This window comes from Osmerus mordax, chromosome 4 (genome assembly GCF_038355195.1).
Source record: "Osmerus mordax isolate fOsmMor3 chromosome 4, fOsmMor3.pri, whole genome shotgun sequence".
Classification (NCBI taxonomy): domain Eukaryota; kingdom Metazoa; phylum Chordata; class Actinopteri; order Osmeriformes; family Osmeridae; genus Osmerus; species Osmerus mordax.
Genome location: NC_090053.1, coordinates 1,707,417 through 1,731,438, shown reverse-complemented (window position 1 = coordinate 1,731,438; position 24,022 = coordinate 1,707,417). Strand labels below are relative to the sequence as shown.

The following is a 24,022-nucleotide window of genomic DNA, read 5'->3' as shown; positions in this document are numbered from 1 at the left end:
CTAGTCACATTTGGCAAATCGCCTTGGCTACAGCGGTATGCGCTCCCTGTCACCGTCGAGCTTTATCTATCGTCTCACACCGATGAAATTGGGCTCTCTATGTTGCTACTACTGTGAACTGACGGACGACTTTATGAAATGTATTATTTTCATTGTCAAATAGTCTAGGCCTACGTTTGAAGAATTCAATATCTATAACCGCGAACAAGAGCAGAACATTCACTTCCGACGGGAGAAGCAATCTCTTCAGTTCTCAAGCCAAATGGTGATTTCTTCTGAGGTTAGTAAATTAATATTTTAATACGTTATACATTTATTTTCATACAGTGTTGTAACGGTTGGTCTTGACTTGATTTAACCAAATAGATGCGGACATTTTGCCAACTTGCCACATCAAAATAGTTTTACAAGATGGTACAGCAGCCTACACACCAGAGTTAGCTTCAATCATGGTATTAACTTGACATCATATGTTCTTCATTCTCATGAACTAGGCCTAAATTAGACAGAAACATTTAGTCAATTTCAATAGTCAACGACGGAATATCCCAAGCCCTGCACTGGGCGTCGTACGAAACTTCGTGATGAGACAGCAGCCAAACATGACAAGGATGACAAGCTAGTATTCAGTACCATGATGACCAGACAACCTAGTACTGTACCATGCGAGTTGTTTTGGTTTAAACATGAGTTTGAAACCAATATGAAAAAACGTTCAACTTTACTTTAATTAGTAAGTAGGGATGAAAACCAACCTGTGGGGCTACCCAATATCCCTCCAAATGACCTCAGTGTGACATGAAGAGGCTGCTATTCATTTGGTGAATAGGAAATCCTATATTGGCTCATTAAATATAAACATAAACTGAATATCTGAACAGTAAACTGTTCAAGGATAGGCTATTGTATTAGATGAGTATACAGTGTTCTTGATATTTCCTGTATTGTCTGTCTGGGCTTTCAGAAGGAAGACATGCATGTCTCCAGTGTTAGTCTGTGACTGTTAACAGAGAGGGATGGAGCCATCATGCTTCAAGCAGATATCATATCCCACCGGTCACGCCTGCTGATGAGAAGAGAGAAGGAAGAGGGGGGGGGGGGTCATCTGTTAAGTCCCCCTCGCTTCCTCTATCAAAGAAGAGTTGAAGAACCTGCTCTGTGATCACACTGAATTATTTCTCTGCTCAGCTATAAATAGTTGTCCTGTGCACCTCGCTGCCATGGGCTGGGAATCTGTGCACTGCGCTCCCAAAGCCCACAAGGCACACACACACACACACACACACACACACACACTTGCCTGGACACAAACTCTCAAAGGCTCACACACATACTCACACACACACACACACACACACACCCACACCCACACACACAGACACACACACACACACACAGTCATCCAATTTCAAATACTCACACTCACACCCACTGTCATGCACACACACTACAGACACTACACTTCCAAAACTCTGTCAGCTGTGTCAGAAACAACCTGACAACATGTCATGATGTCAAGTGATTTGTCACGAGCTGATACGTTCTCCTCTATGACCGGTCTACTTCCTCCTTTATTAAATCTGCTGCATGATAGGGAGTAGCTTAGCAGTACTGTAGGGTTATCAAAATGCCCATAAAAATGCTCTTAAGCTTAATCACCACAGCCTAGATCATAATATGGTAAAGTATTTCAGCGTGTTGACTGAATCAGGTATAAAGATTCAATTACCACCAAGACCATCTGACCTTAAATTCTGTCTCCGAGGAAATACAATGCTTCCGAACCTGGCTAATGAGAAAAACCACACTCCCTTATTATGCATCGGAGACGTCAAATAAGCCACAAAGGGCGGTTATTTCAAGGGTGAGACCATTAATATTACATCCAAATGATCCCCTGACTTTCTGAAACAGGTTTCAGTCTCTTCTTCCTTCCCCCCTGTTACGGTGACCTTTACTGTCATTTGGTTTTGTTTATCTTCCCTCTTGGGATGGACATGCAATTGGAATGTGTGTTTGTGGAGAGATGGGCGTGATGTGTTTCTTCCACTCAGGACATAGGGCTGGGATCAGCCATGCATCTTTTAGCTCCATGTTTTAGCATCGCAGCTAATGGATGGCAGGCTTCCTTGGAGAACAGACACATAAAGTTCTAGAGCTTTTTATCACAGCTTACCTCAGTAACTCTCCACTGGTGTTTTAACGAAGAGTCATTTGTTGATGTGTGGTAAAAAGCAACAACATCATTAGCAATTGGCAGGGGAGGAAGGGTTTATTCCAGTTTGTGCAAAACAAATGTACACAAAGAGGTTATTGTATAGTTTCTTGGGCCCATTTCCGTCATGTAAAAATTCGACTGATTACAACCATGTGTTAGGCTTGTTTCCATTTAAGGGGTTCATTACTGAAGATTGCTGACAGGCCTGTGTCAAACAGTATTGATAAAACCTCATTATTTATCATTGGATTATAAAATCCAGTGAATAGCCTATGTTCCACAGTAAGAAATAACCTCACGTTTTTCTGAAGGAGGCACTGAAAGAGGTCTTTGTGGCTGAATAGGGAACTATGGCTCCCTTCAGAAGCCTTTTTATTGGATGGAAGCAAAGCAATCAAGACCCTGAATACAAGGAAAATGGGTAATATTGACGCTTGACTATCTCACAATAGAGAGAAAAGTTTAGGTTGAAACGTTGTTGATCTGTTTCTTCAGAGTTCAAGTGGAGGATCAGGTGAAATCTTTCCTTAGTAACAACGTTGCAGTGTGATTTAAAGGGAAGTCTCGCTTCTCAAAAGCAACGATGACTGATGCTTCCAGTTTAGATCGGTCGTTTCGTATCGCAAGGTTTCATAGATTCTATTGAATTATTACTTTCTGTCAATCTCAGTCTTCGGGGCAGGACTAACACATGGCTGCATAATCCTGTCATAATACTGCTGGAGAAGATAGATCAATAATGGGAGAGGCACAATAAAAGGGGTTCATGCATCTCTATCACAACATCAGAGATATAATCCCTTAATCCCCAGGGTTGAGAAGTGTCATACCGCCACCACAGTAAAGGGCACAGGACACGCTTCTCTGAGGTCCACACGGGAGATTAAATCCCTGATCATCTCTGATTAAACAAATAATCTTATGTTGGCTTCTGCTGTGCTCTGCATCCTCTGCATGGTGTTGAGCTAAACATGTATTATGAAGGTTAGATGTCGATTTCATTGCCCTAGAAGAGCAGAATCGGCGTGTTGCAAAGAACAAAATATCTCTGCTATTTTATTGTTCTCTTCCAGAATGTCTGGTTTTATGACCAGTCAACAAGGGACGTTCCTTCGCAACACACCACCTTGAGCAGATTGTTGGTGTATTTTTAGCTGTTTTAGTACTTTTTTATATTGATGTATAGATGTACCCAACACATAAAATGGATGTTTGGCAGTCCAAATACCATTTAGAGTCACCAGTAGAACTGCTCCGTAATAGAACCAGGGTCTCTCACTAAACTCTATTTGTAAGGGGCTCATCGCATTGCAGTCACAATATTGACACATTTTGGACGCTTCAATATTTTTGTTTCCTATTTCAGTGTGTATGATCCACCTCGGGGCTACTGTGTGTTACTGCTGTGAGTAATGGCGGATGACACCTCCATCATTCTCTCTCTGAGAGAGCTATGATTGTCTGTAGTTTCTCAGGCAGCCTGTCCAGTGGTGTGTGCAGACAGCTATTGATCCCAGTGTGAGTTCTCCATCTGTCATAGTGATCCTGTCACCACGGGACTCTGAGCTGGATACGGCATTCTTGGCCGATCTGATAAAAGTCGCTTCCACCAGAGTTAAAACTCAATCAAAACGAGCAGGCAGGAAACAGGAAATACCCTTTCCACTGCTAACAGTCCAGGTGCTGAGACAGGATTGTGTTTCCCTGGACGGTTTGATGTCTGTCATCTGATTTGGTAGTCAATACCTAAATACAATTACTATTGACCAATAGGAAAAAGGTTTTAGTTTTTAAATCAAATTAGAGAGGTTGCATAGCGGGCACCTTTTTAAATGTGCAAATAAGCTTCCTGGTCCTGTAGTTTGCAATGGTTAGGCAAAGGAACAACAAAAGAAGTGTTGAACAAAGGAAGTCAAGGGACTAGTATATGAACTATGAACACGATGAACAATATATCTCGTTGAAAGCAGTGTTAATAATCAAAAGCTGTCGGAGGAGGGAAATGCTTTCACAATCACAACAATTGTTCTTTAGCACCATGTAAAAATGATTGGAGTCAGGGTATAATTATCATGTTATATAATCACACCTCTGATTACTGAATATGGCAAGCAAGCCCTTCTGAGATGGAACAAGCCAGGTCACAAGAAATATATATGACATCCCTTTGACAAAAATCCCTTGTAAGGTGAATATTCTTTTGTGCAAGCTTTCTAAGTGTAGGCATTTAGGTTGTGTGTTTGTGTATACATGATTGGATGTGGTTGTGTGTGTGTAAGCCCTCATCGAGTTGGTCTTAGTTTCAGGTAGCAGTTCAGGTGTAAATAAGATACATCCATTAGATTAAGGGTACATTAACCACCCTATAACTAAGTAGCAACACTTTACATGAAGGATACATTAACAACCATTTAACTACATAACAACACTTTACATAGGGGTTACTTTAACTACCTTGTAGCTATATAGGTATGCTTACTATAGACATTGCTATGAAGTTACACGGTAGTTAATGTAATTAACCTTAACATAAACTGTATTCCCACACGCTGAACATCTGTGTGAAATCTAATTTGACCAGTCAGCATTGTAAAAGGTATTGATTTGAGATATCAGAGCAGGGTAACACATTGTGGTTCAATGAATCTGCTTTGATAATACAAAATGTCACTGTTGTAATTATATCTGTCCCTATTGAGTAGATCAATATGGATGCCTGCAGCTGGCATACAAACTAGACACCTAACAGATTAGAATGCGAATATTCAACCCATCATTTTCAGTACTAAAGGGTAGATTAGAGAGGGGAAAACAATCACCCCTAGAGAAAAGTTTCAGTTGCCTTTCAAGGAAAAGCAATCAACAGCCGACACACCAGAGAAGATGAAGGGCGAGGTTGCTGTCTAGCTGCCCAGGATCATCTACCTTCACTCTCATTCCCCTACGAGTAAATGAGCAAATGGCTGGAAGTGTGTTTCCGTGTGTGAGATTATGTGTGTGTTCTTTTGTGCGATCGTGTGTGTGTGAGTGTGTGTAGGCCTACCTGAACAGCTGATCTGTGTTGCTAGTCACACCTGCTGTGTGTGTGTGACCGGGCGCCAGAGACAAAGGCTTCCTGGGCTTTGAGGAACGGCAAGCTTCAGTCAGCTCAGTCTTCAGGGGTTCCTGAGCAATAAACAAACAAACACACAGAAGCACACACACACACAGAAGCACACACACACAGAAGCACACACACACACAGAAGCACACACACACACAGAGGCACACACACACACACACACACACACAAGCACACGGAACACACACTCAAACACACACGTCCACACACAAACACACTCTCACACACAAAACTCTGCTAGATAGTTAACTAGATAGCTATCTTATATAGATCTTAGACAGACACAGACAGACACACACACATATACATATACCATTAATGGGAAAATGTGTCCAAACTTTTGACTGGTACTGTACATACATACTTACTTCATACTTACTTCTTTGCATAGCAGCAGTAATATAGTGTCATTGTCACTGGTCCATATACCTTCCATCTCCAGCCTGGTCCTAATCTCTCTTACAGTAAACTCACCTAGAGTCTGGTTCCTCTGTCCTGTCCCCAGGTTCCCAGGCCAGGGCCGTGAAGGGATGCCCGGGGTGGAGTGTAGGACTGTGGGAGCCCCGTGTGGCAAGAGGAGGCCCCTCACCATGAAGCTGCCCTGCTCCCTCTACTGCTCCCTGTGGCTCCTGCTGCTGCTGGTGGCCGGCTCCCTGCTGCTCCTCGTGCACCTGCAGGACGTGTCTGAGATGCTGCAGCACACCCCAGGTGAGCACACCCCAGGTGAGCACACCCCAGGTCAGAACACCCCAGGTGAGCACACCCCAGGTCAGCACACCCCAGGTCAGCACACTGCAGGTCAGCACACCCCAGGTGAGCACACCCCAGGTCAGCACACCCCAGGTCAGCACACTGAAGGTCAGTCCTCCTTCCTCCTCGCTTCCCCTGTTTGAATTTGATTTGATCAGCCACAGAGGCTGATTTCCCGCCAGTCTGCAGGAATGAGATGGTCTTGAGACATGTGTGATCATTTTTTCTATGTAGTAGATATAGAATTTATAGTAGTATTCTGGGAATGTGATATCCAGTCTGTCTCATCACCCTCCACAGCAGGTTTCCAACCCGGGCGTGGCCAAGACAGTGGGACCTGACTCTGGTGCTGTGCCTCCTGAAATCATTCTTCTTTTTTTGCTCAGGAGATTAACAAAGCTAACAGCAGGGTGTATGTGTGTGTGTGTGGGGGGGGGGGGGAGTCATGTTGACCCTGGTACATCCATGCAGAGGGCTCAAGCCCTTCAGTACCTAAAGCCTGTCCACTGCGTAGCACCTGCTGTGCTCTGTCAGGCCTCTTCACTAGCTTCCTCATCTGATTGGGATTCCCACAGTTTCCAAACGCTAATTGATTAGCTTCTTATTGATTTTCATTGTCTGGGAGGGAGGGACTGAGTGCTGAATGAGATTACCCAGAGCAATAGTAACTCATGCTGTCCCAGATTGTTTTTTCGTTAATTGAACCAATCACATCTCTGTTTCAGATGTGTGAAACTCGATCCCTTTGCTTTGCTTATTCTGCAACCCGCCATTTTAACTGCCACTTTACCCCTCCTACACTGAGAGGCATGGTCCTAAAAACCTTTTTTTGTTCATAACTACATTTCCATTCAGCATTTTAAGATGAGGGGGCGGGATTAATATATATTCACATCTTATTTCCACCTGAACCATTGTGAATAGGGTCCCTGTGTAATTATCTCCTCTGCCTGCTCAACTTCCTCCGGTCGCTTGAATGCCTGTGAAATAGTGCCAGTTTAGTTCCAGGCCTCTTTCAACACTGTCTGCTTTAAACTGAGGTGAGTCTGCAAAAAAAACTCACATTTAATCACAACAAAGCCTTCCTTTCCCTTCTCTCCCTCGTTTGCACCCTGTGTGCCAGGTGTTATGTTTGAAGTGACCTAATGCCATTTGAGAAATTCAAAACAAAAATACGTCACGGCAAGTTAATTTCAAGTGGGAGGTTTAATTAATGTTCTCTGTGGGTGGTCCACTCTGGGATAGACTACCCGTAGGGTACAAAAACATTACACAGGCTGCCTCACTGTCTTCACAATGAGGATGTGTTCGCTCAATAGAAAAATACCTCAGTTGACATTTTCATTGGGTCTTATTTTGTCATAATTAATTTTGAGTTCAAGCTGTTGGTTCTCTGTCAAGGTTATTTCTTGGGTAAGGCTGCTAGTGCCTGCCTGCTGTGTGTTTTAAACACATTCTACTGTTCCATACTTTCATCTATTCAAGCAGACCTCAGAATACGATGATGTTGGAGCCTGAATCCTGGGCCTACTCTTTTCTACGCACCAATCGTATCTATGCCGAGTCAGCTTGTCTGCTCAGTTAACCTCGAAAACAGATTTCTGATTCTCTGTCATGAAATATTTGTGGATGTGCTGCAGCATCGATACTGTTGTGGATGTGCTGCATGATCTATACTGTTATGGATGTGTTGCTACATCTACACTGTTGTGGATGTGCTGCATGATCTATACTGTTATGGATGTGCTGCATGATCTACACTGTTATGGATGTGCTGCTACATCTACACTGTTGTGGATGTGCTGCATGATCTACACTGTTATGGATGTGCTGCACGATCTACACTGTTGTGGATGTGCTGCTACATCTACACTGTTGTGGATGTGCTGCTACATCTACACTGTTGTGGATGTGCTGCCACATCTACACTGTTGTGGATGTTCTGCAGCAACAAAAATGACTAAATGTAAATGTAAATCAATACCAGGGGTTTCAAGTCTGTTCCTGGAGAGCTACCTGCCTCCTGGTTTTTGCTCCAACCACACTTATTTGACCTAATTCAACACTAGTTACTTGACCAACCAGCTAATTATTAGAATCAGGTGTGCTAGATTAGTGTTGTAGCGAAAACCTCTCATGATTTGTCGATAACTGAGTAACTGTGAGACTATTTAGATAATCCATAATCAACAAGTTCAATGTCAGTGACTTGTTATCCTTAATGCTTCGTGGACTAACAGACACATGCTTAACAGTGCTACATGAACCAGACAACGGTTGTCTGTTCCAGGACAGAACCCTTCCTGTCTTGGAGTGTGACATCATGAGTACAAATAGTGGGTAGACAGTGGACTTCAGTGCATTATGGGATGGCTCCTACAAGGCTAGCAGATGTTGCTTTCTCTCTGGACACACCACAGACATTCCCCATGCTTGGGGGAGACCGAGGAATGTAGAGTTACGGTAATGAACTAACTCATGGTTATGCTGATGTGTGTGTGTGTGTGACAATTTGCACGACGAACAAAACACAAATTATGAATGATCCCCAACTAGAGATGCAGGGGTGTTGAGCAGATACACATTGCAGTTGCAGAATGAATGAGGATGACGAATGATGATAAATCTGTCATGTACAGTCACACCATGTGTTTGCTACGGGTGCATTCGCTTGTATTATATATGTAGATAATTCAGTCTTTTTCCACAGCAAATATAGTGACCTCTGGGGAGACTATTTAAACAGGCTTTTAAAACACTTCTACCTTGCTACCTTGTTCACGGCCTAACTGATGCTGACAGAAGGCTTACTGTACTCACATTCTTACCATATGGGCATTGAGTCAGCGATTACACAAGGTCATCACCTAGGCAGGAGCGGGTCTTCATGATACTACACTGATCTCCTGGGCTCTCCTTGCTTACTCCTAAATAGCTAGCTGATAATCAAGGAGTAGCTTTTGATTAGAATGAACTGGAGTTTCCTTAATCTATACAAGGTTATGGGTTAATGTTGGTTTGATGCCTTTAAAGATGTGCCCTTCGCTCACAGAAAGGAAATAGTGTTGTCTCTCTCCTCACAACACATTGTAATTAGTGTGTAGTAATTATACCACATCCGAACCATACAGTAATCTTCCGAGGAAGGAGCTGATCTTCTTAGACTGAGGTCAAAGTTCAGGAACGCCACAGAGACGTGAAACCTTCCTCCTCCTAGAAAGATAAGAAGGGGTCACAAGGTCACACAGAGCGATGAACCTCATTTACATTTTATTCATTAAGCAGAATCTTTTATCCAAGTGGTAGATGAGCAGTCTCAGGTCCATTAGCATGGACTGGGAACAACCTCACACCCACAGAGACAGAATGGAACATTGTGATGTCAGTGGGAAAACATTCTGAGGATTCAGACTTCTCTCCTCTTCTGCTCACCCCCTCTTCCGTTCTCAAGCGGAGGAGGAGGAGGGAGGGGAGGGGGGGGGAGGGGAGGGGGGAGGAGAAACTCAGACAACAGGCTGCCTAGTTCCACTTCCTGCGCTACACCAAGCGCAAGCTAATTGGCCAGACATCACCTGTCACTGCGCTGGATGGTTGTTTTGCGGTAGGCAGCGTGGCCTTTGCATGTCTTTCGTATGTCTATTTCCTGTGTTTTGGACTGTATGAATCTTAATCAGTTGGCGTGTTCAGCTGAGGCGTTATTTGCATCCTCTGCACGGTGAACAAAGCAACCTAATGATTTGACAAATTCGGGTGAAAAAAGAGTTTTGAAGATCAGAACAGAAGAAAGGACGCTCGTCTAATAAACTGCTACACCGAATGAGCTCCCAGCCCAGAAAGAGAGGGAGAGGTGTTGCTCAAGCTCAGATGCAGAGATCTAATTCATATTCCTCGCTCACATGCAGGGTAAGTGCAGCTCAGCCCAAGACAGAGAGACTATAGAGAGATGGGAGAGAGGGTGAACCACAGTAGAGAGGGTGAACCACAGTAGAGAGGGTGAACCACAGTAGAGAGGGTGAACCACAGTAGAGAGGATGAACCACACCAGACATTGCCCAACCCGGGTTGACATGGCCAGAGTCTTTTAGGGAAGAAAGGGCTACTGATGCCTGTCTCTATAGGATCCTCTACCTGTCTCTATAGGAGCCTCTACCTGTCTCTATAAGAGCCTCTACCTGTCTCTATAGGAGCCTCTACCTGTCTCTATAGGAGCCTCTACCTGTCTCTATAGGATCCTCTACCTGTCTCTATAGGAGCCTCTACCTGTCTCTATAAGAGCCTCTACCTGTCTCTATAGGAGCCTCTACCTGTCTCTATAGGATCCTCTACCTGTCTCTGTAGGAGCCTCTGTCTGTCTCTATAGGAGCCTCTACCTGTCTCTATAGGAGCCTCCACCTGTCTATAGGAGCCTCTGTCTGTCTCTATAGGATCCTTACCTGTCTCTATAGGAGCCTATACCTGTCTCTATAGGATCCTCTACCTGTCTCTATAGGAGCCTCTGTCTGTCTCTATAGGAACCTCTGTCTGTCTCTATAGGAGCCTCTGTCTGTCTCTATAGGAGCCTCTGTCTGTCTCTATAGGAGCCTCTGTCTCTGGATCTCAGTGGTGTTTTTAACAGTTATGAAATTGCATCACCCCCCGAGAGCATCTATTTTCCCAATCCTAATGTCCTCCATCTAATAATCCTTGACTGTTGTGTTAATGACCATGACAGGATGTGTCCATATACGGTTATAGAACATGTGTCTTGATAGTGATTCACAGTGTAAACCAATGATTTACGGGTTTCCTGGCGCTGGGTGTGCTTTGTGGCTCTGGCTTTGTTGTAATGGATTCTCACTCTGTTGTGGTTTGGCAAGCTTGCACCGAAGAGATAGATAATTAATCTGACTGGATTTAGTGACTATGAGGCGGGTGATGGCTGTGCTGCTGCTGTTGGTATGTGTTATTGTAATGCATGAGGAGTTTCATCTCAAATAAGTTTGGCTGGCACTCAAAGTACTAATTGTAGCAACGAGAAGCTGAATAGTTGAAAGGCACAGTAATATCAAAGTATATCAGGTGGCTGAGCGGTTAGGGAATCGGGCTAGTAATCAGAAGGTTGCTGGTTCGATCCCCGGCTCTGCCAAATGAAGTGGTCCTTGGGCAAGGCACTTCACCCTGCTTGCCTCGGGGGGATGTCCCTGTACTTACTGTAAGTCGCTCTGGATAAGAGTGTCTGCTAAATGACGACTGCAGAGTTAGCTGTAGTCATTGACAGAGAACATCTTGTTCCCAATTACTTAAATAATGTGATTATGTCTTAATGCACGCTTGTCACAGCACGTTCAACCCTTAAAATGTTTTGATATTACTGTAAGATCTCCCCCTCTGGAAGGGGAGAGAACAACACAGTGGTGGTAGCTATGTTATTGATCAGCAGCAGGCAAGGAGAGGAAGTAGGAAAAATAGACAAAATACAATGACACAAAATACCCAATACCAAAACATTTTAACTTAAATGTTAGGAAAATTGCTACAAAATCGTGCTCCAGTGCAAAAGTATTCGTTAGTAATTAAATTTTTAAAGCAGATTAAAACTCTCTAAATCAGTCTTACCTGCTATTAATATTTTTATGGTAAAACATACACTAAACTCAAGTCAGAGGACCTTCCTACTAATTTCCAACACTCTTATAGAAGGGATAACGTACAGTATTATGCTGGAAGTGATCTCAGATTATTTAGATGAATTACATGAATTGTATTATACATACCTGTCCCCTTAGTATTAGTTAGTATTAGTTCATTAGACTTTGCACTTTTTGTATAGTATAGTTAGACTTGTTTAACCACCACTTATTTAAGCCAAAGTAAATTCCTTTGTGCAAACTTTCATGGCGATTAAAACCCTATCTGATTCTGATTCTGATGAACATATGGCAACCTGCATAAACAATGCAGATAGTTCTGCAGAACTTTTACGGCTTCATTTTAAGTGTTGTTTGTGTGAAAGATGAGATGAGCCACCATATGGAGAGAGGAGCAGCAGTCTTCGTGTCTGGAATAGAAATGAGTTGTTTTCTGTTGCTCCTTAAAGACACACGGTACACCTGGAACTCACCTGAAACTGAGACTGATGCCAGCATGGGGCCATCCACAGTCTCTGTCCATCTCGTTGGTTTGGACGACAGTATCTGCTAAACGAATGTCTATTCATGAGATGATGAACTTTGAACCTTTGGTGATTGGATGTGGCTAACCTTAAACATTCGCTTTCTTGTGATTCACTTGCATTGGTGATTCTGCCAAATAGCCCATCTTAATGCTATCCCTGGTGTTGAGCTTGTCACAATAATGTATTCTAGTTATTACTCTGCATTTTCAGCATCTCTCACACACTATTTAGACTGTCAGATTCCTAAAGTCCCAGAACATCACGTAGAGATTCATGGGCTTGGATGCATTAGTGTCCGTTGAACCACAACACATTATCTCATGCTGACAGCCTATCAAGCTAAAAGACTTTCCTACCGCCTTAATTGCCTCTTTCACCTCTCTGACACTAGATAGAAAATGTAATGTATTTATTGTGGTTTTTATGAGTGAATAGGTCAGAAAGAGTCTGTTTTTTGATGGACCTACAGGCTCTCTAATTTAGCCATCACAGAACCATTAGAGACATGTAGTGATTTTAAATCACAGTCCATGGGCTCAGAATCCCCTGGCTTAAAAGAGAATTGTAAGTGTCTTCTTTATATATATACATATCTGGCCAGATGTTTGTAAACATGTTGTTTTTTGGTTTCAAAAGCCACAATCAATATGTCCATGAGGTGATATATTGTAGTATATTCATACTACATTATATTCCATGCTACAGAAATACCCCATAACACATTATATTCCATGCTACAGTAAACTCCATACAAAAGTTTATTCTAAACTACATACCAAATACTGCAGTATGTTCTTCTGGTGGTAAGACTCCACACTACAGTTTTCCAATCTACAATATATTTAACTACATTATATTCCATCCTACAGTATATTCTTCTGCTTATGATTAATTCCATACTACCTTATTTTCATCTGATGATGATTTAACTACCACAGTATATCCATACTACAGTTCTAGTGGGGAGGGACAACAATGAACACAGTTCCAATGAACACCGTCACATTGTGTCGGTGTTATGTTAATGGGTTCATGAAACATGCATCTGCAGAAGACAGTGGACCGATACAGAAATAGAATCTGTTTTGCATCTGTTTTGTCCCGTCGACACAGACGACAGCTTAGATCTCCTGTAGCGTTAACCCAAACACTCAAGTGAGTGTGACACACACCACATCGTTACCAAGTCCCTCAGCCTCCCTCAGCCTCCCTCAGCCTCCCTCAGCCTCCCTCTCCCTCCCTCAGCCTCCCTCCTCTCTGACCTCCCTCCTCTCTGACCTCCCTCCTCTCTGACCTCCCTCCCACGGCTCCCATCGAGTCTCTGGGAATCCTCGGGGGGGTACAGAGTGACCAACACTGAGCCAAGGCATTAAGACCGCTCACAGACGAAGCAACTAACGTCGATCACCTCCTAACAAGGGCACATGTCCAGATCTGGCTAGATCAGATGACCTGTCTCCTCTGTGTCTGTCTCGAACCTTTAGAAGGCTGAGCTGGCGGGACGGGGTGATGTGTTTTATATTTAGTCATTTAGCAGACACTCGTTTTATCAGTAATCATGCGCTGGTTTACCTAAACAGATGGATCCCTCCCTGCTGTTTTATTTATCAGCTTGTTTTTGTGCTCTCAGATCCCGGCGTCATATCATCTCGCTTGTCGTTGCCTTGAATAGACTCAACCACAGCCCTATGAATAACACAACCAGATGAATAATACAGCAGAGAGAAAAGGGCTTGTGTTTTTGTGTTCAAGTATGTGTGTGCGGGTGAGTCTTGTGTGTGTGTGTATGCATGTGTGCATTGTGTGTATGTGAGTTGCTTGGGTGCGTCTGCTTGTGTGTGTGTGTGTGTATGTGAGTTGTGTGTGTGTGTGTCTGCTCGTGTGTGTCTGCATGTGTGTGTTGTGTGTGGGTGTATTTGTATAGGTGTGTGTATGTGTTAACACTTACAAGAACAGCATAGACTCTGAAAGCACGTAGCACCTGCAAGTTCCAAACCTGGTAACATTGACACCATTCAGTCAAAGCAGAGCCTCTTTCAAATCCGGAGCTCAGACACCAGGCTGACTACTTCTGAACAGAAAGTTCCGGAAGGAGCACCATCAGTTAACGATGAGGGAAGGAAAGACAGAGAGGGGAGTGAGAGCAGTGGGACGTTATGAGAGCTGAGCGCCAGAGACTGAAGTGCATTCTGGGAAGGCTTGACAAAGACAGCTTTCTGCCAAGAAGACACTGAGACCTGTCATGGAGGCAGAGTGATGAAGCACACAGCATCAACAAAGTGTCACGACACACAGAGACCTTGAACAGAAGGCTCTGCCAGGACAGTCTAGACAGGGCAGGGTGTTGGAGGAGGACAGAAGGAAGGTAGCCGGACTGATTCTCATTCACAACCATGGAAGTACGACCTGCCCAAGGTCAGTAGACTAGTTAGATGTGCAACGCAACAGGATAAAAGGTCACTGTGGGTTTATGAATATTAACATCTCATCTGCATATTGCGAGAGTTGTTAGAGCTGATACTCAGGAAGTACTGGATCCATTCAAGAGTCTTTATTGTGCTTCACCTGGGACTAGCAGAAGAACAATGGATTTCAGGAACTATTTTAACTTTGGATGCACTTACAACTTCTTACATAAAAACTAGTGAATCAATGAGCACGACTCTGGACATGATTGTTACTGATAAATGAAGTTACAGCTTATTTTTTAAATGCTACCAGCGTCAGAGTTTACAGCTTGGTGGTCCCGCTGGGATGGTTTTCAGCATATCATTCCCCTGGTTGATTTGGTAATGGGCAAGTCTCTGGGGTGCTGGGAAAATGCGGTCAGTGAAAGCCAGCTCTTATCTCCTCACCTTTCCACCTCCCTGACTCTCTCTCCCACTTCTCCCTGGACTCCCCCTTTCAACCTCGCCGAAGGTTATCTTTTATTGATGGAACAGTTATGAATATTTCAAAACGTTTCAGTGTGACTTGAAAGGCTTCCACCACTCGCTGGTGAGCGAGCAAACCTGTCACAATGTTTCCCCTCTCAGTGCGGAGTTAACGAGTTGAATCAGAGAGATGGAATAAAGGGTCTGGGGAACGCAAGCTCAGAGACAACTTCGTAACGATAGCAGAAAGAAAGGCCCGGAATGTCAACAGCACAGGCATTATAGTGTGTGGTACACACATGCACACTTACAAACATACACACGTGTGACTGTAGGGGACCTGTTCTGCGCCATCTTAAACACTTTGACGACCACGCCAACACTGGAGACGCACATTCTGTTGGTGACAAGTGCCTCTGCCAAGAGAAGATTTCTCGAAAGGAAAATCTGAAATCCATCTTACATTACATTTAGTCATTTAGCAGACGCTCTTATCCAGAGCGACTTACAGTAAGTACAGGGACATTCCCCCAAGGCAAGTAGGGTTAAGTGCCTTGCCCAAGGACACAACTCGTCGTTTTGCACAGCCAGGAATCGAACCAACAACCTTCTGATTAATAGCCCGACTCCCTAACCGCTCAGCCATCTGACCCCCCTTGTTTCGTCTCCATTGGTGTGACACTTACTGCTTGTTTGCAAGCGTTAGAATAACCCTGATTACCATCTGGTTTGGGAATTGTAGCAAACTTATTTCTGTATAGTGCAACATCACTTCGGACCCTTTTTATTTGTAGTTGCTGACGCTAAGAAAATTGCAGCGATGAGACCATCTTCAGCAGATCAGCACCCAAAGGACTGAAACATTAAAAACGGAGTCTGTGTGTTTTGTGTCTGAACTGAGGAAGTATGCTTTTATGCTCCCTATCTTAACAGGATCTGACACATGTATGTATGATTTACGAGAAGGAATTTTATGGATTTCTTACTTACGTTAGACGCAGGAAGATTCGTCCCTGTTAAGCAACTCTCTGAAGCTTTCACACTGTTCTGTCATGTTCGCTTACCTGACTTGCAGCTGCTATATGTGTTTTGTCATGTGTCGCCTCTAACATCTGAACTCTGATTTCTTGTCTTATGAGTTCCTGTCATAGTGACCAACGTGTCGTTAGTTTCAACCAGTCTTTGGTTACTGGGCTTCCATGGAATCCAGTATCACATGACAGGTCTCTACAGTGGTGATCCTCAATCATTTCAACAGAGGCACTTTCGCATATTTCCAAATGCGTCCTCCACTCTGCGTGTAGTAAGTTACTGGATGGCATGCTTTCATCCTAACAATATGCAGAGAATACATATATTTATATTTATGCACAATGACATTTAGAATTGCTGTCTCTATTGTCTGTGTGATGGAGGTTAGAAGTATTGAAGAATTCTTCCTCTTGAGGCATATGTCTGTGTCAAAGTTACTTTGTTGATCCATTTAAAAATGAATTGGCATTTTGATAGGTCACTGCTTTTCACCAAGAATACTGCTGATTATTCATTTGATTGCACTAGACATTACAACCGCGTCAGAACTGATAGGATTTACTGAGATACCTGAATGTAAATCCTGTTTATCCGTGTAGATAGAAGTGCCTGTGTTCCTGCGTTCATGATTGTTTATAGACACACTACTATGGCAACCCATGACCTCTGAAACAGCAAGAGCCCGGTAACAGAGCCAACGGTACCCCAGACCAGCCCTGGAACAGCCCTGGAACAGCCCTGGAACAGGTGATCCAGGCCAGCCCTGGAACAGCCCTGGAACAGATGATCCAGGCCAGGTTTTACCTCTCCCCGCTCCACAGTCAGCCAGCGAGGAGCGCAGCTGTGCCTCGTCAGTTGCTCGGGTAGCGGCAGATAAAGGCTGACCAGCATCAGACTTTAGGAGTTTGAGTACAAAGCTGGTGCCGAATGGGTGAGAGCTGGAATCCAGCAAAGTACAGCTGTCCGTGCCGTAATCCCCTTTGCGCTCATCTCTGTTGCCAGGCAAAGCCCTACACAGGACCCGTGTAAGATGAGGAATTCCCTCGTTCAAGGAGGAACTGAAGTTGGGCTCTTTTGAAACTGATTCTCATGAATAGATTTTTGTTATTAAAAGGCTTTTTGTGCTGACCATTTCCCTGGTTGTGGATCTATTGTAGTTATACGAGGTCACACCTCACTCTGACCTCCTTGGTTGCCACAACATGTGAAAGAGAGAGAGAGACAGAGAGACAGAGAGGCAGAGAGGCAGAGAGAGACAGACAGTACTCCTGTGCTATCATTAGCCTGTAGCATTCCCAGGCTCCTGGCTCAGCTGTGGTGTGCAAGGTTGCTTGTAACAGGTGCAAGGCTCTGAGCTGACGGTGTGGAAGGAGATCAGGCTCCTGGCGTAGGGAATGCCTTCAGCAGGGTCACATGTCAGGAAGCACACCTGTGTTATTGTCTATGCACATTCTGCTTTGTTTGTTTGTTTGTTTGTGCACCTCAGCTGTTTGGTTATCCAGTTTACAGTTTGTCCGCAGACAAAGCTTGATGGAAATTATGAGACAGGATGAAGGTGCTTGTAAAGCGTGGATGAGACAGATTAACCCTAACCCTAACCCTAACAGATTCAGGTCTAAATCTGCCGTTTGGCTGCTAAATAAGCACAGCAGGGCCCTCTCTCCTTCATCTCTCTTCTCTCTCTCCTCCCTCTCCCCTCTCTCCTTCATCTCTCTTCTCTCTCTCCTCCCTCTCCCCTCTCTCCTTCATCTCTCTTCTCTCTCTCCTTCATCTCTCTTCTCTCCTTCATCTCTCTTCTCTCTCTCCTCCCTCTCCCCTCTCTCCTTCATCTCTCTTCTCTCTCTTCTCCTTCATCTCTCTTCTCTCTCTCCTCCCTCTCCCCTCTCTCCTTCATCTCTCCTCCCTCTCCCCTCTCTCCTTCATCTCTCTTCTCTCTCTCCTCCCTCTCTCCTTCATCTCTCTTCTCTCTCTCCTCCCTCTCCCCTCTCTCCTTCATCTCTCTTCTCCAGATCAGCTTGGCCCTCCTGTCCAAGTCGTCCCCGTCATGACCAGCATGCTCTGGCATGTAATCGATGGGCAGAGGCTCCATGTGGATCACTGTGACGGCATCCACACAGGCCTCCTGTCGACCCTGCTGACACATGCTGTCACTCTACACCCCCCCCCTTCCCCTGACCCCCCTTCCCCTAACCCCCCTGCCTCCTCCGATCCCCCTGGTGAAGGGAGGGGAAGGAAGCGGGGGGGTCTCTAGGTGTGCGCATACCCCTAATTTCGGAGCATAATGTTTTTGCTCTTAATTTGTTCTGGAGAGACAGGACAAGGAAGTCGGCAGGTGTGGACTTGGAGCTTGTGAATGATTCTTGGCACAGAGGAAAAAATGGAGGGGGAGGGGGGGGAAGGATTCTGGAAGGCAGCAGGTGTCATGGTTACATCTCTCTGAAATAGAAACAGAAACATGGCAGTTGGAGTTGGATGCCTCTCATTACAGAGACAATCCAAGACAGTGGTAATTTAACTCTACTGTAACAGTCACACACGCTTGGCTCGTGCTCCTCACCCTGCTGACGTCCTCCTCGCTTTCACACCTCGATTTAGCCATCCCAGAATAGTTCCTCTAACATCCATCCTCATACGCAGTGTCTCTATTTCCAGCCTCACTTCTCCTGAAACGTGTCAAGCTCAGTCGCCCACGCAACGTTGCCGTCGACGATGAGCTGAAATAATGGTCGGCGACACAGTGGTTTGTCGCGTCTTTCCTGTGACATCACAGCTCAAGTTTCTAACCCTGTGATGGTCTGCTGTGAGGCCATCTGGATGCCACAGTACACTGGCACAGGAAGCACGAGCTCTGCTGAAGCCTGTTTGTGGACTTGTGTGTGCGTGTGTGGGTGTGTGTGGGTGGGTATGTGTGAGAGAGAGTGGTGTAGTTGACAATGCTCCTGTTGAGCATTGTCAACAGTGTCGTACACCTCAGCCTTGGTTTAGAAAAGAAAAGAAAAGCAGCAGTGACGCACAGCAGAGAGAGAGCATGAGAGAGAGCATGAGAGAGAGCATGAGAGAGAGCATGAGAGAGAGCATGAGAGAGAGCATGAGAGAGCATGAGAGAGCATGAGAGAGCGAGAGAGCGAGAGAGCGAGAGAGCGAGAGAGAGAGAGAGAGAGAGAGAGAGAGAGAGAGAGAGAGAGAGAGAGAGAGAGAGAGAGAGAGAGAGAGAGAGAGAGAGAGCAGAAATAGATCAGATACAGAGCAAAGACACTGCAGTAAATATGGGGTCAGGGTTGTAAATGACCTCCAGTCTCTCAGCCATCCAGGCAGCAGGCCCAGTCCAGCCTCACTTCTCTCTGCTGAATGTGTGAAGGCTTGGATGTCCATAAACAGGCCAGACAATCCAGGAGAGAAGCTCAGTGAGTGGTTGTCTGGGGCAGCAATACAACCTCATATCATTTTGTCAATATTTGACGTTTTGATATTTCTCTATGTTTTGAATGTCTGTTTGCAAAGTAATAAGCTATTCAAAGCACTCAAGATGGACTACCATTAGCAGCAATGCAAAATAAATAATTGCATACATAGTATTATGCTGTTCTTGTGTCAGTACTTTGCATCTCCCTCGTGTTGTCTTGGGCCAGAACCTCCAGATGATGCTGACTGCATTAGGCAGAGTCAGCACTTATGGATATTTGACGCTGTAATGATTTCTGTCCCTGTTCTGCCTTGTCATTTGTTTTTCCAAAGACACATGGAAATGTTTTCCGTAACCGTGACAAAATTACAATGAGCAGCTTCAAAAACGTGGAGTTGGTTGCTAAGCTAAGAATCAAGGTTTTCTGTTTGCCTCATTGGATTTAAACGTCGGTTAAAAGAACAAAACTTCAAATGTAAATGTTCTGTGCTCGAGTCTTGTTTCACAAGGGAGCAGCCCAGGAGGATGTGGGAAATCCTTCCACATCTTTCATCTTGGTAACTCAATCTCTTTTAAACTCGCAAACACATACCCTCTCTTTCTTTCTTGTTCGTTTTTTTCTCACACACATGCTCTTTCGATCTAAACTAATCTCCAGTGATCTCCCGGCAGCTCCGTCTATAACACACTGCACCCTCCTGGAACATGACTTCTCATCAGAAGATTGTAATCTCAGCTGTATCCATACATCTTTGATCTGGACAGGAGAATATTAACTGAGTTATGAGTACGACAGCTTCGAACTTTCTCTCTGTGCAAGCAAATGTCAATGGTTACAGTCACCGAGCAAAGGCACATCGGCTGTTCTGTGTTCAGAAAGCTGTTCTTGATTCATGTGAGAGAGTTTTTCTCTCATCCTGTTCAATTATTTTCTTCCTTTCTCTTGCTGTCTCCAGGTGCAAAGTTTGTGGGGGCTCCGAGATGGCCAGTTCAGAAGGTAAGCTTGTTTGCAAGCTGTGGTCTACTAAAAACAATGAAATGGCACCATCTTGTGGAATTTGGATGAATCACGCTTTTGTACCCGTTCATGTGTTGGACTTGCTCTGCCCCCCCCAGGGCCAGGATGTGGATCGAGCAGGGATGGAAAGATCTGACCCTGGCTTGGGTGGTATCAGAGATGGACCAGAGGTGGACACCAGACCCTCCATGCCTCCCCTCCCCAGACAACCCACTGCCTCCCAGCTGCTGCCTGGCCCATCCGTCTTAAACTCTGAAAACATAGCCAGAAACACAAAACTACCGATCACCAAACGCCACAGGAAGCTGCTGCTAAAGACTGGTGCCCCTTCAGGGGAGGAAGATCACCACCAGCAGGCTCTGGCCCGGAGCCAGGAGTCCCGTCGACAGCTCTTGCGGGAGGTCTGTGCTAAGTACCATCCCAGCGTGACAGAGGCGTCTAGCCGGCAGGTGTCCCGGGTGTTTGTGGAGGACAGGTCCGGCCTGCTCTACTGTGAGGTTCCCAAAGCCGGCTGCTCCAACTGGAAGCGTGTTCTGATGGTGCTGGACGGCAGCGCTGCCTCCACCCACGGCATCGCCCACGACGACGCCCACTACGCCAACCGCCTGCGCCGACTGGACGCGTACGACACGGCCGGCATCGCCCAGAGGCTCCGCCTCTACACCAAGGTGCTGTTTGTCCGGGAGCCGTTTGAACGCCTGGTTTCGGCGTTCAGGGACAAGTTCGAGAGCCCCAACTCCTACTACCACCCTGTGTTTGGCCGGCCAATCATCTCTCGGTACCGTGCCAACGCGACGCGCGCCGCCCTGAGGACGGGTGCCGGAGTGACCTTCCGGGAGTTCGTCCAGTACCTGCTGGACGTGCGGAGGCCGGTGGGCATGGACATCCACTGGGAGCCCGTCAGCCAACTGTGCAGCCCCTGCCTACTCAAGTACGACTTCATCGGGAAGTTCGAAAGCCTTCAGGATGAGGCCAACTTCTTTTTGCGGAGTGTCGGAGCGCCCAGCAACCTCACCTTCCCCGATTTCAAAGACAGGAACCCTGATGCGGAGAGAACTTCCGCCAGAATTACCAAGCGCTACTTTGCACAGTTGAACTCAACCGAGAGGCAGAGGGCCTATGACTTCTACTACATGGACTATCTGATGTTCAACTACCCGAAACCTTTCATAGATCTGTACTGAAGGCTTGGGTTGCCAGGTTTGAGATTGTTGACATTTCCGTGGAGAGATTATCCTGTGGGCCTTGAATAAGCACTACAGACACATTCAATGTTTTAAATGTTCTTAATCGTGATATTAGACTGTGATATATGCTTGTTTAATTTGACTGTTTTGAGCACAGGTCTTATAACATTTTAGTTTACTGCTTTTTAAAATGTTGTTATTCATAGGAAATGAACAAGCTAGTTTACTTGGTCGATGCACTTGTATACCACCGTAGATTGCTGAAGTGGTATTGATTGGCAGGCATTGATTGGAGCACTCCATAATGGTCTCACGTGAACATGACAGAAAACCTCTATTAGCAGTCTGAGAATGGAGCACTGTGTCAGGTGAGTCAGGTGGCTGAGCAGTTAAAGAATCGGGCTAGTAATCAGAAGGTCGCTGGTTCGATTCCCGGCCGTGCAAAATGACGTTGTGTCCTTGGGCAAGGCACTTCACCCTACTTGCCTCGGGGGAATGTCCCTGTAATTACTGTAAGTTGCTCTGGATAAGAGCGTCTGCTAAATTACTAAATGTAAATGTGTCCTTTTGAAACACCACGACTTCTGTGAAGTCAATTATAATTAGGTAAATTAGATGTTAAGAAGCTTGTCAAGTCTTGCTGTCCCACATGAATGCTCTGAATGTACCCACCCTCAGCCTCTGCTCTGAGCATCCACCCTACAGACTGCAGCAGTGTGAAGATATCGACATGACAACAACTGGTGCAATATGAAGATAGATTATATATGACCACACAACGTGACAGTATGAATGATGTTTGTCAGAGTGCAATTGTATTATTATTATAGTTTTTTTTGCTTTATTAATATGCCTACCAACAAAGGAAATTATATTTAAATCTCATAGTCCTAAAAAAGCCATTTCATGTTTGTTTTTAAGCACTTTTGCCGTCAATAAATGTTTTAAAACGCTTTTCCAAACAAATCCTCTATCTAAGCTCAGGTTGACCTTGTACCCTGGTCCAGCATCCTGTGTCCTCCAACCTGACTTTAGACCAGTCTCACCCACACCACCAGCTACCTTCACCCTGTCTCCCTGCTAGCCCAGTCTCCCTGTGTCCCTTCTCCCTACCCTGAAGACACGAGTGAGGGGTGCAGGGGAGGGGGGGCAGGGGGTCCTGTCATCAGGCAGTGCCCCCCAAGGCATTGTGTCAGGAGGGGTGCTGAGGGTGTGGGGGGAGAGTGAGTGTTCAGACATTATGAGATTATGTCCTTCCAATAACATTGAAATATGTGATAGTATAATGTCCTTCCAATAACATGAAATGTAATGTTGTGATGATTATACAGTATTGTGAGAACTTTTAGTTAGCACCATGTATCCCTTTCTTTCATGCTTTTTCAATAACCTGTCAACTACGCACATGGTAAACTACCACATCGTCAGATAATTAACGTAGTAAGTAAATAACATTTCGAGTGTAGCTTAAAGCACTTTATCATCAAATTCGCAGGGAATTTAAAAGGGATTTTTGTTTTTTTGTCCTAAGCTTTAAGCACAGTTGAACCATCACAACTGTTGGTTAGACCATTACAGAGACAGTTCACAATGATTGAAAACCAACTGATTCAGACATCTTTAACCACTGAGCTGCGTTTTCTCTCACATCATACACTCCGCATGAAATTCATAAATTAAGGAAATTAACTGTCAGCGCCTGCGGTGACTTTACAAGCTATTTAAATCTTTAAATTCACAACATCTTTTCCATACTTTATCTAATTGAACTAACTGCAGGGTTTCTTTAATTAGAAAAAAAAAATCAAGGCCTTCTGTTGATTCGCAGCAGAGGAAGACACGTGCTCAGACTGAGCCCGCGGCAAAACCAAATGGAAAAGGAGAATTACACACTGGAGTCCGAGTTCCGGTGTTAACAGACGTTGTGTGTATCGCTCGGTATCCTTGCTTGGTTTAACTAATACAAAGAGACATTTAGCCTATGTTAAATGGAAACAGAACACATCAACAATGCAATATGTCTTATCCAGAGCTCGTAACATTGCAGCAACATACACTATCTTGCGTCAACAGAGCAAGCTGAAAACCCAGTTGTAATGTGCTCCCACATAGACACGTGCTGAACAACACTGGAATCCATCGGAGCTATGAAGTGCGCACATAGTTATACCGCAAAGGAGTGTCATAATTCAAAGATATATAGGACGAATATATTTCTTAACTTGGTAGGCTACATGAATGAAAAATATAATGTATCCGCCTGCAC

At 44.8% G+C, this 24,022-nt stretch overlaps 1 protein-coding gene across 2 annotated transcripts; it reads left to right on the top strand.

Annotated features, from left to right (window-relative positions):
* The first annotated feature begins 37 nt into the window (after window positions 1–37).
* Window positions 38–22,877, top strand: LOC136942161 (carbohydrate sulfotransferase 8-like). 2 transcript variants are annotated; one of them, XM_067234973.1, is made up of 4 exons: window positions 38–280; window positions 5,845–6,047; window positions 20,508–20,548; window positions 20,668–22,877. In XM_067234973.1, the coding sequence occupies exons 2-4, from the start codon at window positions 5,870–5,872 to the stop codon at window positions 21,751–21,753; spliced, it is 1,305 nt and encodes a 434-aa protein (XP_067091074.1). In that variant the 5' UTR covers window positions 38–280; window positions 5,845–5,869; the 3' UTR covers window positions 21,754–22,877. The 2 variants fall into 2 exon arrangements, with proteins under 2 accessions (XP_067091074.1, XP_067091075.1); XM_067234974.1 differs by lacking the exons at window positions 38–280; window positions 5,845–6,047 and adding an exon at window positions 7,093–7,129.
* Window positions 22,878–24,022: the final 1,145 nt, after the last annotated feature.

Coding starts and splice junctions, on each gene's coding strand:
- LOC136942161 (XM_067234973.1), top strand. CDS start 5,870: ATGCCCGGGGTGGAGTGTAGGACTGTGGGAGCCCCGTGTGGCAAGAGG. Junction 6,048..20,507: donor GATGCTGCAGCACACCCCAG/GTGAGCACACCC, acceptor TGCTGTCTCCAG/GTGCAAAGTTTGTGGGGGCT. Junction 20,549..20,667: donor CGAGATGGCCAGTTCAGAAG/GTAAGCTTGTTT, acceptor TGCCCCCCCCAG/GGCCAGGATGTGGATCGAGC.